At 32.2% G+C, this 14,995-nt stretch overlaps 1 protein-coding gene across 4 annotated transcripts in view; it reads right to left on the bottom strand.

Moving 5' to 3' along the window:
* The window catches only part of LOC134276958 (plexin domain-containing protein 2-like), a 44,305-nt gene that overhangs the window by 13,682 nt on the left and 15,628 nt on the right, over nucleotides 1–14,995 (bottom strand). For 3 of the 4 annotated variants that reach the window (XM_062759246.1, XM_062759244.1, XM_062759247.1), the window contains exons 6-11: nucleotides 7,103–7,156; nucleotides 6,865–6,929; nucleotides 5,235–5,325; nucleotides 4,341–4,388; nucleotides 2,636–2,731; nucleotides 1,716–1,858 (exon numbers count right to left, since the gene is read on the bottom strand). In XM_062759246.1, the coding sequence (XP_062615230.1) occupies nucleotides 1,716–1,858; nucleotides 2,636–2,731; nucleotides 4,341–4,388; nucleotides 5,235–5,325; nucleotides 6,865–6,929; nucleotides 7,103–7,156 (497 nt within the window). The remainder of the gene's footprint in view (nucleotides 1–1,715; nucleotides 1,859–2,635; nucleotides 2,732–4,340; nucleotides 4,389–5,234; nucleotides 5,326–6,864; nucleotides 6,930–7,102; nucleotides 7,157–14,995) is intronic. The other variant, XM_062759245.1, reaches the window with a different exon arrangement.

Here is a 14,995-nt window from a genome sequence, read left to right as displayed (position 1 = left end):
TTCTTTTTTAATAATTTAATAATTTCACAAATGTTAGTTCTTTTTCTAGCTATACCATCATGCAAAGACAATTAAACAATATAAATTCTATAAATAGAAGCTTACATGTACATGCTTCATAACAAGAAATAATACATGGATACAATATAAACCGGAAACAATATTTATAAAAAAAATCAGTATGTCTTATGTATTAAAATGTACATTTAAGAGGCATAGACACAATGTTGAAATTTATACTTTTTAAATTTTTGATTATTTACAGGTTGCAAGTTCTAAGTAAAGATAATTTCTATATCTAAGAACTACCAAAACTTAACATTTTTGAAGTGTTTGATTTTTATTTGACCTTTCACTTTCACAAACTGAATATTTATCCTTATTAAAAATAATAATAATAGCAATGAACCTTGATATCACAACCTTTCATGTCTTGAATACCATCCATACTTATGAATGTGGGGGTGGGGGATTGGGGTCCCAACTGTCTTTTCATTTTTAAAATTTTAAAATATATTTTAACCTAGTAAATACCCTGACTTCTCACGCAACTTCCAAGTTTGTTTTTTTTTTTTTTTTTTCAGTCTGATTCAGTTCAAGATAAGATATGACTGTACTTAAGAAAAGTTGAAAAATTGTGGTGTTTAGAAATACATTAGTAGCAAAACTTAGAAAAGTCAGAATAGAAGTAGACTGTCAGAGAGCAAAACCAAGTAATCAGTGTTGTCTACTTGTGTTATGTGATTTGAATTGTGTTGTGTGCCTATGCCCCTTTGAACGGTAAAAAATATATTGTTTAACATGCACTTGAGAAAAATAATGGAAGGTTTCATAAGAGGGTTACGTTTCACTTCACCTCAAAGCAAGACCAACTTGAAGCTAAAGATGATTTCTTAATCTCCCCTTTAAAGATATGTTTAATAGAAAGGAATTGAATTTTATACTTTTATCTTATAGGAAAAAACTGAAAATCCTTAGATTCGTTAAATTTGATGCATGTTTAGATGTTTGAGGAGGGGGTGATTGGCCTACTGTTTTACAGGTGTGATTTGATGGATGCCTTTGTGATTTTAGTATTAAAATACATTTAAGTTTTGCTTTAGAGATGATCTGAAGTTCCCCAAAAATAATTTGGATTAATACTCTACTCAAAGTTGCACAATTTTATTACATGTACCTAGAATATACAGCAATAATTCATAAAGCTATGAAGAGTATAGTGTTTTTTAAAATTAATTTTCTTAAATATTTTTTTTCATACTGTTTGCAATATTATAAATCATATCTATATATTTTAAATATCATACAAAACTATAATTTTTCAAATTCTGTTTTTGATAAAATTCATATGATACTGTATGAAGAAAATCATCATCCAGTATTCCAGTAAAAACATGTATCATGCCATAAATAATAAAGTATATCTCTAAATAATATCAATAATGTCATCAATAGTAGAAAGTTTAAACTACTAATAGTAAGATACAGATCTTCAAATTATTTCTCTGTTGTTAGTATATGAAAAAAAAAAACCAGGAAAATCTTGAACTAAAACTGAACTGTGCCTTTCTCACCTGTATTTCACACCCTCATCTCACCACTCTTGTCTCAGCCAATCAAAGACATTGTAACAACTTTCCTTACAAGTATTTCATACCCCCAATCACACCACTCTTGTCTCAGCCAATCAATTTCTTCGTAACATATTTCCTTACCTGTATTTCACAGCCCCTATCTCTCCATTCTTGTCTTTTCCAATCAATGCCATCGGAACATCTACTAACTTGGGGACACCATTTACAATCAAATGAATCATCCTGAGTTAAACAAGTGTTGCAGTCTTTGGCAATATTACAAGCTGTAAATAAATGTATTACATAATGCTTGAAGTTCATGAAACAAGAGATGCTTATGAAACACTTATATGCCTCCTCCCTGCAAATAATTGGAAAAGTTCACAGGGAATAACTCTGTCCAAAATTGCTCAATCATACTTAAAACAGAACTCGACCTAGATATTTCTTGCAATAAATCTGTATACCAAAATTCATTTCAGAATGTGCAACCTCTGTGAAGAAAATGAACAGAAACTGCATATAATATTGGAATTTTTCAAAGTCCAAGGGACATAACTCTGTCCAAAATTGCTCAATCATACCCAAAACAGAACTTGACCTAGATTCTGTAAGTCGTTTAAATTCCACGGTGTTAAAATTTCACAATATCTCACAAAGCACCAATTGCAATGGTTTTAATTTCACGATGCAAGAAATTAATTCAAAATTTTGTATATGCATTTCAATGCTTTTAAAAACTAATAGTATTGTGACATTCATGATGGGTTTAATTTTGCTTGAAATTAATCATGTTAATATATCACAAACATAGCGAAATTAAAACCATCGTGAATATTTGCAAATCTACAGTATTCTTATGATAAATCTGTATACCAGATTTCATTCCAGTATGTGCAACCTCTGCAAAGAAAATGAATGGAAACTGTTGGACCGACTGATAGACAGCAGCAAAATGCAATATGCCCTCCCTTCTTCAAAGAGTGGTATAATGACTACTGACAAGTGATATGTTTAAATAAGCAAATTAACCTTAGTTCAATCATTTCTAGTTCACTTACTTGCTAGTGGTTCCAAAATAACCACCGATTGAGAGCGTACACGCTTAAAGTCGACCTCCACTCGATGATATTCATAAATAGTTCTTCTCTGTACACCTACAAAACGAATTCATAAAATAAACGATTGAATATGGTTATAGACACTTACCATGTACATGCACAATATAGAGGGGGGGAGCCTAAAAATGCTGAAACCCCTACATCTCCCCTCTGAAAATTTTTGACTTGGGTGGAACCCCCCCCCCCCCCCTGGAAAAAATTCCTGGATCCGCGCCTGATGTAACACAAATCATGTGTCCTAAAAATGTAATGTTGATCGAACTTTGTTACCTTAAACACCAATATCACAAATGTCATATATTGAAGCAAAAAATTTGGAAAATTTCTCAAAAGTATATTTTTGTCCCATCCAGTCTCAAGAAATGTCTTGACTTGACAAGTCAAGATAAGGAGGTTTAACTTAAGTTTATGTATTTAGGTCTTTTTCCTACAGTGTTTTGATCTAAACAGGCCCTCTGGAAATCTGTTGCAGACAGAAAATGCTAAAACTTTGTCTTGTTATTGCACATGCTATTCAATCTCCTAAGGAAGCTCAGTTAACTTAAATAATCAGATGAACAAATTTTTAAAAAATGTAACTAATAACACAATGGTGATGAAAAAACTCCTTGAAAGACTTCTAAATATGTATATTTATATACATTATACACATATGAAATCAAAGTGGATACTCATTATATCAACAAAAAATATCTACAGTATTCAAGTGTTAAATTTCTCTGGAAACAGCTGACATACTGTTTGTAAATTTAAATCATTTAAATCAGTTCTATTGGGGTACATGTACTAGGAACTGACTTTTTTGGAAAACAAACAACATGCCAAAACTACCATTATCATAATTTTCAGAAAACATATAATGACATACACATTCTAGCAGATCTAAGTCTGGATATATTAATAATGCAGCCTACATGTCTGTTCATTCTCAATTAGGGAAAACAAAATAACCTAAAATATTGTGATAATATCATCAATGCCTATCAAACATTCCTTTGGAACCTATTAATATAGCAACAATATTATGTTTTGTCTGAATATTGTCAGACATTTCTTTTTCACATATATGTAGACTAGATTTTGACTAGGTTCTAATTGCTTAATTAAGGTGATGTGTCTTAATAAGGTCACTGCATGGCCGCAAAGATTAAAGGCAGCAGATAAAACGTTACGCACAGAAAAAAAGGTTCATTCATAATTTGGGAGTTATTATTCACAACATTAATTAACTTTCATTAACTGCAGTCTAGTGTGCTAATTTAAGTTGTTCATAACATTTACAAGAACTTCTTCAGCAAAGACTTTCTGTAACTTATGGGCTAACCTGTAATATTTTCTGGAAAATGGTGATTAATTTTGAGATGCTTTATTTCAATTGCTTACCTGAATTTCAAAGTTAATAGGAAAGAAATAACGAACGTTTCAAAAACAATCTTGCATGCAGTCATGCATGATCATACCTAAACAGTGATTTATGCTAAATATGCACACACAATGACAATTCACTTTTGTTCTTGCTGTTAAAATTCACATTACAAGACATTATCAAATATTTCTGTGAAAGTTAAAGAATAAGTTCAAGGTCAAGAATATAAAGGTCAAGGCCGGGTCAAGATGCACATGATTTCCATGGCAACGGTGTTACCTTCGTTGGAATCAGAGTATCGATGATGAGACGTATTTTTACTTTTAACTACAAGAACAGACAAAAGCATGTTGGAAAAGTCGATACAAGATTTACGCAAACTATCACAAAGAAAAATGCAGACAAGTCTTTTGAAAAAAGACATTGAATCCTGTAGGAAAATAATAGAAGACAGCCTTCTTATGAACAAGCAGATTTATGAAACAAGAAATGAGACATAATCAACATGGAATAAAACACATAAATACGTAAAGCAGATATGAAGTGTATTGAGCTTTCGACCTAGCTGGTGGCAAAGTGTTTAATAATCAAGGTTTTTAGCAGCTGGTGTTATGGTTTGTCTGGCAAAGGGGGGTGTTAAACTGGCAAATAATATTTTTGTTCACATGTTCAACTAGCTTTCTGCAGCTGAAATGGGTTGTAAAAATGTAAAATATATATATGTACATAATACCTTTTTAATCAGTATGTTCTGGCTGGAATCAAAATCACATAGAATACACCAAAGGACTCATTAAATCATATAACAGTGTTAGAAACTTCTTTACAAGAAAGGAAAACATTGAAGTTTATATTTTTTCCTTTGAGGTTAGGTGAGTTAATTGTCGATTGATGATCAACAAAACTTAAAACTTCTTCTCTCTACTTGGAAGCAATGAATTCTAACTCACCACAAAAATGAAAATAAATTGCTTGAAAATATTGTTCAAAACAAATCAATGGATGAAAGACAAAATTTTACTGATGACACCATCCAGATAACAAAGACATATTTAAACAAAATTCAGAATCCACACTATTTTCTACAGTCCTCTCCACCAGTAATAACACTGAATGGCCAGAATAAAATAAATAAACAGCTTCTAAAAGATTTCCCTGATCCCCAGTTCTTACCTCCCTGGATTGTGTCTATGTAGAAGGCATCAGACACGCCCACTTTTACTGGGTGGTTCTTCACCTCAATGTTAAATACCTCCACAGGTACCTACAATGTATAGATATACAATATAAAATACACTGATATACAATATCACGATGTATGTATGTAGATACATGTATACAATGTTAAATATCTCCACAGTTACCTACAATGTATAGATATATAATATATACTGATATACAATATGTAGATATACAATTTATAGATATACAATATTATATAGGGACTATAAATAGACTTTATAATAATGTCTAATATGCTGTAAACTTTGTCTCTTTCAGTAAATTCTACTAGTTAAAGTTTTGTCTAATCTATAATGTTGTCTTATCCAGCCAAGCAATTTTTTTCAGAACCACTGCCTAGTAGTATTTGCATGGCAAGTTTTACAATACCGTACTTTTTTTGCCTGATTTAGCAAGTTGCTTTGTTCAGTCAATGTTTGAACAAGCCTTATGTGCTTTAAGCATGCAAAAGCAGCATAATGGACTCTCCTTAACTCATTAATGATTCTTCAAAGGAAATTGGTTTTTTTTTCTGACAAAGTTGCTTTAACTGTGCTAGATTTAGGACGTACCATTTTCCTCATTATGAACAGGCTTCTCAGAGAAGATAAGAGTACCCAAAAGGGAATGACTAATTAGAAGAACCAATTAAAGGAGAAAACGAATCACGTTTGTCTCACTATATCAATCTGTGTTAATGCTGGACTCATTACACCTGATTGCTTTATTGTTGCGGGTATCAACATAGAATGGTGACCCTATGTTCATGCTGGTTATCTTACATTATATTTTTGTTTACATTTTATTGCAGTTAGGTGTATTTATGTTTGTTTGTTTGTAAGCAGCACTGACATGTGCACCTGTTATAATTTTTTTTTATCTTACTCTGAAGCATTAGAATAAGTACACAGTTATTTTTTTGCCTTATATTAGGGCCCTCAGATATAGTGAGGGACCAATCAAAAATGGCAGACAAATTTCTTATGAATCATTTTCAGCTTTAAGAAAGAAGCCCTTACAACAGAATAGGACGATTTTCTCCCTAGTTTGGACTTTCAGTAGGGCGTGGCATTCTTTGCACTAGGTAATGGCGAATACTAGTATATTCTCATTGGTTAAGAAATTAATAACATCAGGAACTTAAAATTGTTGTTGACAACGATGAGACGACTTATGCCCCACCTCTGTGCCGTGAGAGAACTTTTAATTGGCTATTTACTACACCAGTTGACATTCTGCCGCATTTCTATCATATGTATATTTCAACAGTGAAGGGAAGCTGTGTAAATTTCAGAAGCTAATTAGGTAACGTCGAGAATGCCACGCCTTACTAAAGTCCAAACTAAGCGTGTAATGGTCCTAAGGATGATTGTATGAAAAACATAAATGCGTAGATTTTCTCTAATCATAATTTCTGTCTTGTTAAAATGTGTGTGTATTGGTGTCAATAATCTTCTTTAAAACTACACATCTTTGACACTACATCACTCAAAGTTAGCAAAGTTAGAAAAATAAAATTGCTATTCTGAATTCGATTTCATTAAGCTGCATCCTCATGAAAATTTAATGGGCATGTACTTACATCTCTGTATGCAAAATATATGGTTCCATTAGTATGAAGAGTTGTTTGGAATGAAAAAGGATTGGCTGGAAAAAAAATAATTTTTTTTTAGACATCTGTACATAATTTTAAATTTAAAAAATTAAAAGTCCAAAGCAACCCCTCTCCCCTTAAAAATTAAATCAATTTATAATTTTAAAAAAAAGACAATGGAAGGAAGGAATTAAAATTTTCACAGATCGCAGACAAGGGAGCTTACTGTGATTTTGGTCCTGAAGGAAAACCCGCTGCCATTCGACCACAAATTTATCACCTACAAAAACAAAGAAAAGTGTATAGAAAATTATAAAATAAATAAATAAGTGCTTTGTGCAAGGTTAATTATTTTCATTTTAAGTACCTTAATAGTCCTTGCTGCTCAGAATTCAAGCACAAGTAACTTTTCAAGTATTTCACAAAGGTGTTTGAAACAATTATTGCAAAAAGAATGGAAAGCCAATAGAATTCTTTTTTTAAAAAAATGAGTACCTGGTACTCTATAATTATGCAAGCTAGGTTTTCTTTTTTAGTTGCACTATCATAATAGTCCTTGTTGTTCAAACACATGTAATTTTTCAGTATTGGACAAAGGTATTTGAAACAATTATGTTAGTGTAGATTTTTTTTTTACACAAATATAAAATAGCTAGAGCAACATTTTAATCAATGATCTAAATAATCTTTTTAAAAAATGGTAAGAAAAGCAAGAGATAGTTGCAACTAATTTTATTTTTCAATTCATTAATTCAAAATTTCTTCCTTTTTTTCATTCTTAACAAGTTCCCTAGTAAAAGTTGGTCTCTAATACTTCAGTCTTTGGAAATTATTCCCAACATAATAACATATATCCTGGTTCCCTTCCCTCAAGGTAAGACGCTATTGAAATTAAATATCCTGATTTATTGCCTTTCTCCCGTAAGTTTCCTTCTGAAATCCCCCATGTCGAGTTTCCGCTATTACAGTTGTCGACAAGACTGGCGAAAATTACAAAATCAATACTCAAATCGTAGAACTAATCACCATCATTTCTTTGAAAACTCTGATGCAACATTTTCTTGCAAAAAAGTTCAACTTAAACAGCCATATTGCATGACCTATCCTATTATGGCCCTGGTTTCTTGGACAGAAAGGATCACTTTTCCTCTTTCCTGAAAGAACTCTTCTTTAATCTGCGTTCAAAAGCAGGAGTTGAGTTGAATTTATTGACAGCAATACAATAATTATGATTGTCAATATCATTTATGCTAGAGCACTTAATTATCTGCAATATTTCATATAAATCACATCTAATTTTTGCCTAAACGTTCAGTATCTTTTGTCTGTATTTTTCGGAAATGTTTTTGTTTTTTGTTTGCTCATTTTATTTCTGCTCTGTTTTAATTATATATATATCATCATTTAAACCAAAAAAAATTGTGATTTTACAGCACAAATGCTGAAACTCTTATAGAATAGGTTAAAGTTCAAGAGAAAGTTCAAGGTCATGTTGGAGATAAAAACAAAAAGCATGGTACCCAAAGACAGGTATTATCACAAGGAAAACACCTGTGAAATTAGAAAGACTTAGCACCAACTGTTCAAAGTTATGGGTTGGTTACCAGGAAAGTTTTGTGGACAATCAAACAGCCAGACAGAGGGTTGGATAGGGCTAAATCATATTGCCCCCCCACTCCCAATTTGCAAAGGGGCATAAAAGTGTTCTTCACATATACAGTCATGTACTTTGAAATTGAATGATGCACTACCTATTCAATAAGCAGAAGTGTTCCATGCACAAACCTAGAAATATATTCGATTTAATTTTCAATAAGTAAATTTTTAAACTGTATTTTCACTGAATAAATTTTAATAAGATATTCTATTTCGGATGCATGGACTGACACATTCGGTCACGTACATCCTGTGGCAATTTCTTTGGGTGGTGCTAGCTAGATGACGTTTCAGCTCCAGAGCTCAATGCCATAATAATGGAAAGATTTTATCATCTAGCAATTCAGTAATACATTTTAATCAATACATTTGCCATTTCCATATTTCAAAATAATGATTTTTCTGCAATACATGATACCTTCAAACTTTGGTCACAGATGGTTCTATTTTTAGTTTCTCATTTTTTGATAATCATTTTATATTGTTTTCTATTGTAGTAAACATCTAAGACCTTTCACATTTGATCAGACCTGATATCTTTTTTTAATACACCAAGCAAAATCTACAGTCGAGAATGAAATTTGACTGTACCTGTATTGGTAACTAAGAGCAGACCCTCTGGCTCAATTATTTGTTAGAGAGTATTTGTTAATTACAAAATGAAGATCTTAAATGTCTTTATCGTTAAAATTGTTCCAGATTTCCTATTCTTACTTAGATAAAAAGAGACAATAATATGCCTCAGTCTGAAATTATAAAATGCATGAAATACCAGTTATTTCTTGTTTAATTTATTGTGATTGGTGAACAGGGGATGCTTACTTCTTCTTACCACCTGATCACACCTAAAAAAAAATTCTTGGGTCCAAACTTTCTGCCCCTTTACAGATTTATATTATCTGCAGATTTTTAGGGATTGAACATAATTTGCTTTCTTAGCTCTCCCTAGTTAGCTTTTTCATACAAACTTAATATACCCCCCCCCTCCTAAAATCCTTAATATAATTGATACATTCTGCAAATTACACATTTTAATTAGATTAAGATTTTCATCCCTGGACTTAGGAAAACACCCAAACTGTCTGTGTAAACATTAATTTACCAATCAAGATCCTTTAGTTCCCTCAAAAAGTCAGTATCAGAACCCTTACTCTGTTCTCTACAATCAATCTCCATTCCGTCACAGGTATACAAATTCGAGTATGATGTATAATGGAATGGTCTATGGATTGGCTTTATTCCGTTCTTTCTGATGACAAGCTATGATAGTTGGTGAGCTGCTAGCCAAATTTTCAATTATCCAGGCACCATTAACCCAGTCTTAGCATATAGACACAGCAATAGAATCTCAGGAGCCTGGCGTTTCATTTAACAATGACAGTATCGGCTTTACTTTTATGCATTCCAATAACATAAAACAGGTCTATACACAAGACTCTTAGTTCTGATCATTTTTTCTATCAATTTGTTGCAATATTGATAGACTTAAAATGCTTCAAGATATCAATATTAGGCTAGAAACTATTAGAGGACATACAATTGAACCTTGACATTTCAAACATGCAGCACTGAAATGTCAAAGTTATGTTTAAGTTCCAATCATTTATTATTTTTAGTATTTTACCTTCAATATTTTGAATCCTCATATATCTCAATTTTTTTTCTCAGACCCATCAAGTTTGAGATAAGAAGGTTTGACTGTATTTACATTTTGGAAAAAAAAATTTGGAAACAAGCATTTTGAAATCATTGCCTTATAAAATGAAAAAAATATTGGGATCTGAAACAACTGCAAGCTTCAGCAAATCAAACAAATATCAAAATGCTACAGACCTTCTCTAAAAATAACTGACTTACTATATTTAATTATAACTGAAATAACTGAATCATTAAACACTGATGTGATGGAATATAGTGTCACTAAAATGAAGTGAAATCAATTTGAAATCAAATTGCCAACAAACTGCACATCTCTTTTGAGAGATTAAGCCCTAAATGTTTCCCTGCTTTTGACCTACCTTTCCTGCATTTTTGCAATATAGACTCTTATGAATGAATATTTCTTTTTTTTGGGGTGAAAAAACATATTATTTTTGGACATATGTATTGGACATATATGTTTTTGAAAATTGCTTTTAAAATTGGAAATATGATAGGTGACAGATACAATACAATGGAGAAAATTGCTATAATTTTTCACAATATTCAGATAATTATTGTTCTTCCATTTACTATTGCTCTCGGGTATATCAATTTTGTCGTCAGCTTTTTCATTACACCTCATGCCACTTCCAGATGATTAGCCAATATGACCAGTTTTCGCAAGTTCATCAATACAAATTTCTCCTAAGCACTCGAAAACAATAACACAGCAAAATCCTTTTCTTCTCAAATTACCTGGAAATCTGAGGAAAGTTCCCATTTCCTCTATTCCAGCAATTTTATGGTTTAAGTTCTTTTATCTCCTCATGTCCAACAAAATTACTTATGGGAGAGTTGATATTAATGACTGCAGACACATTACTTGAGTTTCCGTTTTGTATCTCTTCATTATATATGACAAATTAATTGTAATGATCATTATCTTCTGATTTTTAAACTGTTTTCAGAAATGTCTCAATAGATAAAGATGCAAAAAGAAAATGAAGTAACGGCAATACTTGTGATTTCCAATATAGATTATCTTGACCATAATACAGAAAATAATGTCTGGTACTTTGCACAAATGCCTGGTTATAGGTACTACCTTAATTATTTGTGAGGAAACTTGTTCAAGTAACAATTAATATGATCTTAAATGAACCAGAAGTCTCTGTCAAGACTGTAGCTCTACTGGTTTGTACTTATAAAAAAAAGGATGAGAAAAGAAGCCATTGCCGTCAGACCAAAACTGTAGAAGAAGTAGCGTTTTAAAGAAATTTCACAGACATTTCTATTTTTAGTAACCATGGCAACACCGTTCATCGAAATCAAAAACCGATGCACTATTTTAGGTATCTTACTGTAGTCTACTTGTGTGCCAAGTAATATTGAAATCAGAACAAAATTGTACGAGGAGTAGCGTTTTAAAGAAATTTCACAGAAAATCTATTTTTAGTAACCATGGCAACACCGTTCATCGAAATCAAAATCCCATGCACTATTTTATGTATCTTAATGCAATGTACTTGTGTGCCAAGTAATATTGAAATCAGAACAAAATTGTACGAGGAGTAGCGTTTTAAAGGAATTTCACAGACATTTCTATTTTTAGTAACCATGGCAACACCGTTCATCGAAATCAAAAACCGATGCACTATTTTAGGTATCTTACTGTAGTCTACTTGTGTGCCAAGTAATATTGAAATCAGAACAAAATTGTACGAGGAGTAGCGTTTTAAAGAAATTTCACAGAAAATCTATTTTTAGTAACCATGGCAACACCGTTCATCGAAATCAAAATCCCATGCACTATTTTATGTATCTTAGTGTAGTCTACTTGTGTGCCAAGTTATATTAAAATCAGAACAAAACTGTAGAAGAAGTAGCGTTTTGAAAAATTGTTTACAGACAGACGGACAGCTAGACAGACAGACGGACGGACGGACGGACGGACGGACGGACGGACGACGGACACCTTACTATCGCATAAGCTCTTCTGGTCTCTGACCAGTAGAGCTAAAAATTCTTCAAAGGAATTATATATATTTCCAGATCATGTCAAGGAGCACACAGCGGGTGTGACCGGTCAGCAGGGGATGCTCACTCCTCCATGCGCAGCACTGTTAAGGCTAGAAAAAGGGGGCATGGCCTAATTTGTATGGGAAAAGTTTACTGTGACGTCACACAAAAATATCACTTTTATGCATTCATCATATTACCCTAAAATGAAATAATTTGCAACTTTAAACTGTATTAGCATAATAAACAACAATAGAACTTACCAATGCATTAACAAAAGTTGCTAGTTAAATCCCATACAGCTGGTTTTAAACAAATCACTGATCTCGATGAACTTGTCAATCATGACGTCATTTTGGTAAAAATGACGTATTCCATGTACTGTGAGAGGCAGATTTGGGAATTTTTTAACAATGAAAAATGCGTTTTATTATAAAACAGAATATTATTTACAGGTTTTTAATAGGCTAATAATACTAATGTATATCCTTTGTTCAGTGCGATTATTCATCAACTATCGAGAGAATGTATTTAAATAATTCTGTCTTGTTTTAATGTTCAGGTTAGGTATATTTTACATCGAGGTGCCTCATAAAATCGCTTTTTCGCAAGGGCATACACTAAATAAATCATGACCATTTTTTGAATATAAATAAAGGATATGTTCCTTAACGTGAAAAGTGCTGCTGCTTTCTTTAAATCGAGAGCATGATTTCATAAGTACACAAAATATTTGGTAAAAGTCAAACATATTTCGACATCGGCCTATTTACTTGAAATTATAACTATTAAAACGCGAATTCTATTCAAAGCAGCAGCACTTTCCAGAAAGTACAAAGTATGCAGAAACAATTAATAGTTTGAATTTTTAATTTCAACTAGGGTATGCCCTTGCGATATTGAAATTTGTTATCGACCTACATTCCGTGTACCTACTATGCATTCATCACGTGACTGTCCATCGATGGGACCAAACTCCATACAGTACAGAGTAGGTTATACTATGCTATTTCCATAAGTATTTAAGTTCTGTGATAATAGAACAGCTGAATAAAAATAAATTCAGTTTTAAAAACAATTCCCGTTTTTGCACTTCTATTTTCCGTTGATTTCTCATAGTAAGCCTTAACAGTGCTGCATGGCACCTGATCCCACCTCTGATGTTTTGGAGGTCTGTGTTTGCTCTGCTCCTATTTTGTATTGAAATATGAACTTTGATATTGTTTGTTATCTCCATATCCTTCAAATACGAGGGGTTATCAAAAAGTTCGTGGACTGAGGCTATAAAATTAGTACCATGTAGTCTGTGTTTTCAAAATTTATATGGGACATAAAACAACAAACAAATAAAGAAATGTTGAAAATTTCAGCTTGATACGTTCATTATTTGCCAAATTATTATAAAATAAAAACGACATTGTATGATCACCCGGCGCTGTCGCTGTTTAGTTTCATGACGTCCGACAACGTCATTGTTTTCAATGTTTTCTACCTAGCTCATACACTTATTTTGCTGAGATTGTCTGGAGCTGAGTAAGGACTTAATCCCGCCTTGTTTATATGTCTTTATATTGTCTTTATATTGAACGGCAATAAATAATATTAATAATATTCCAAATGGATTTATGCAGTGAGAGAGATCCTCACTTGATTGTGCCAGTATATTTTACTTTTGGGATTTCCATATCTACAACAAATAATCAGTCATTTTTTGAGGTGATTGATTTTTCACACCTTGACTAAAAATCGACATTAGCTGTGCATCTCTTAGCTCTCTAAATCTATTTTGACATTACAAGACAAGTAATCTGGATGCATATTATTTCTCCGTAGCCAGTTTAAACATTTCTTAGGTCTATACCAGTTTTTTCAGGGACAAAACTTTATACAGAATGTTGGAAAAGGACACCCCTCCCCCTTTTAACGTCATTTTTAAGGCCTTGTTTGTTTGGACACTCCCTGTTAAATTTTCGATAAAATTTCATATAACTTCCAGAATGAGGTAAAAATTTCATATTTTATGTAGCAATTGTGTCCAAACACATACCTGAATCAACCTGATTTTTGGATGTCATATGTTCATATCAAACCAGTTTTTCTCAGTTACACGTAGGTCGCAAAAACGTCGTGTTCGAGGTTGCGCCACCTGGACATACCATTGCTTACAAAAACATAACTAATTAATTAAAAAATGAAATTTATGATTTATTGTTTATTCTTCAGATAGAAAAGATGATGCTAACAAGATATTTTAAAATTCACTGATGTACCCATAGCGGTTTTAATTTTATGGCGCTAGTCCACGAACTTTTTGATAACCCCTCGTACAGTTGAACTTCAGTATCTCGAACACTGATATCTCTTATACCATGGATATGCCGAAGTGAATTGGAAGTCCCAACCACTTATTCTTTGAGTATTTCACCCTTTATATCTCGAGTCATTGAATATCTCAAAGTTTTACCTCCATCCTATCAAGTCTGAGATAACAAAATGTTTTTTTTTTGTGAAGAGTTATTGATGTGAGCTGCCATTATAGAAATTCTCATTTCAATTTTAATTAATTTCCTTTGTCAGCTTGCTTAAAAGACATCAAGAGAAGAACAGTGTCTAATGTCCTTTTAATTAATCTCTTCCTACAGAACCTTTCTAATATTTCCTCTAATGCCATAAGAATACCTGTATATGAGTTATTTTTTGCAAGGTTAATGAGTTTTCCCTTTTTGATAAATCTTACATGTGCTTACCCTCAAAAGCCATTAATTTGAAAATTCTTTACACAGCTGTGTTACATAGTAATACT

This window comes from Saccostrea cucullata, unplaced genomic scaffold (assembly GCF_032062105.1).
Source record: "Saccostrea cucullata isolate Sc308-1 unplaced genomic scaffold, CSIRO_AGI_Scuc_v1 ctg428, whole genome shotgun sequence".
In the NCBI taxonomy this organism is placed as follows: Eukaryota; Metazoa; Mollusca; class Bivalvia; order Ostreida; family Ostreidae; genus Saccostrea; species Saccostrea cuccullata.
This window is presented reverse-complemented; position numbering and strand designations above follow the sequence as displayed.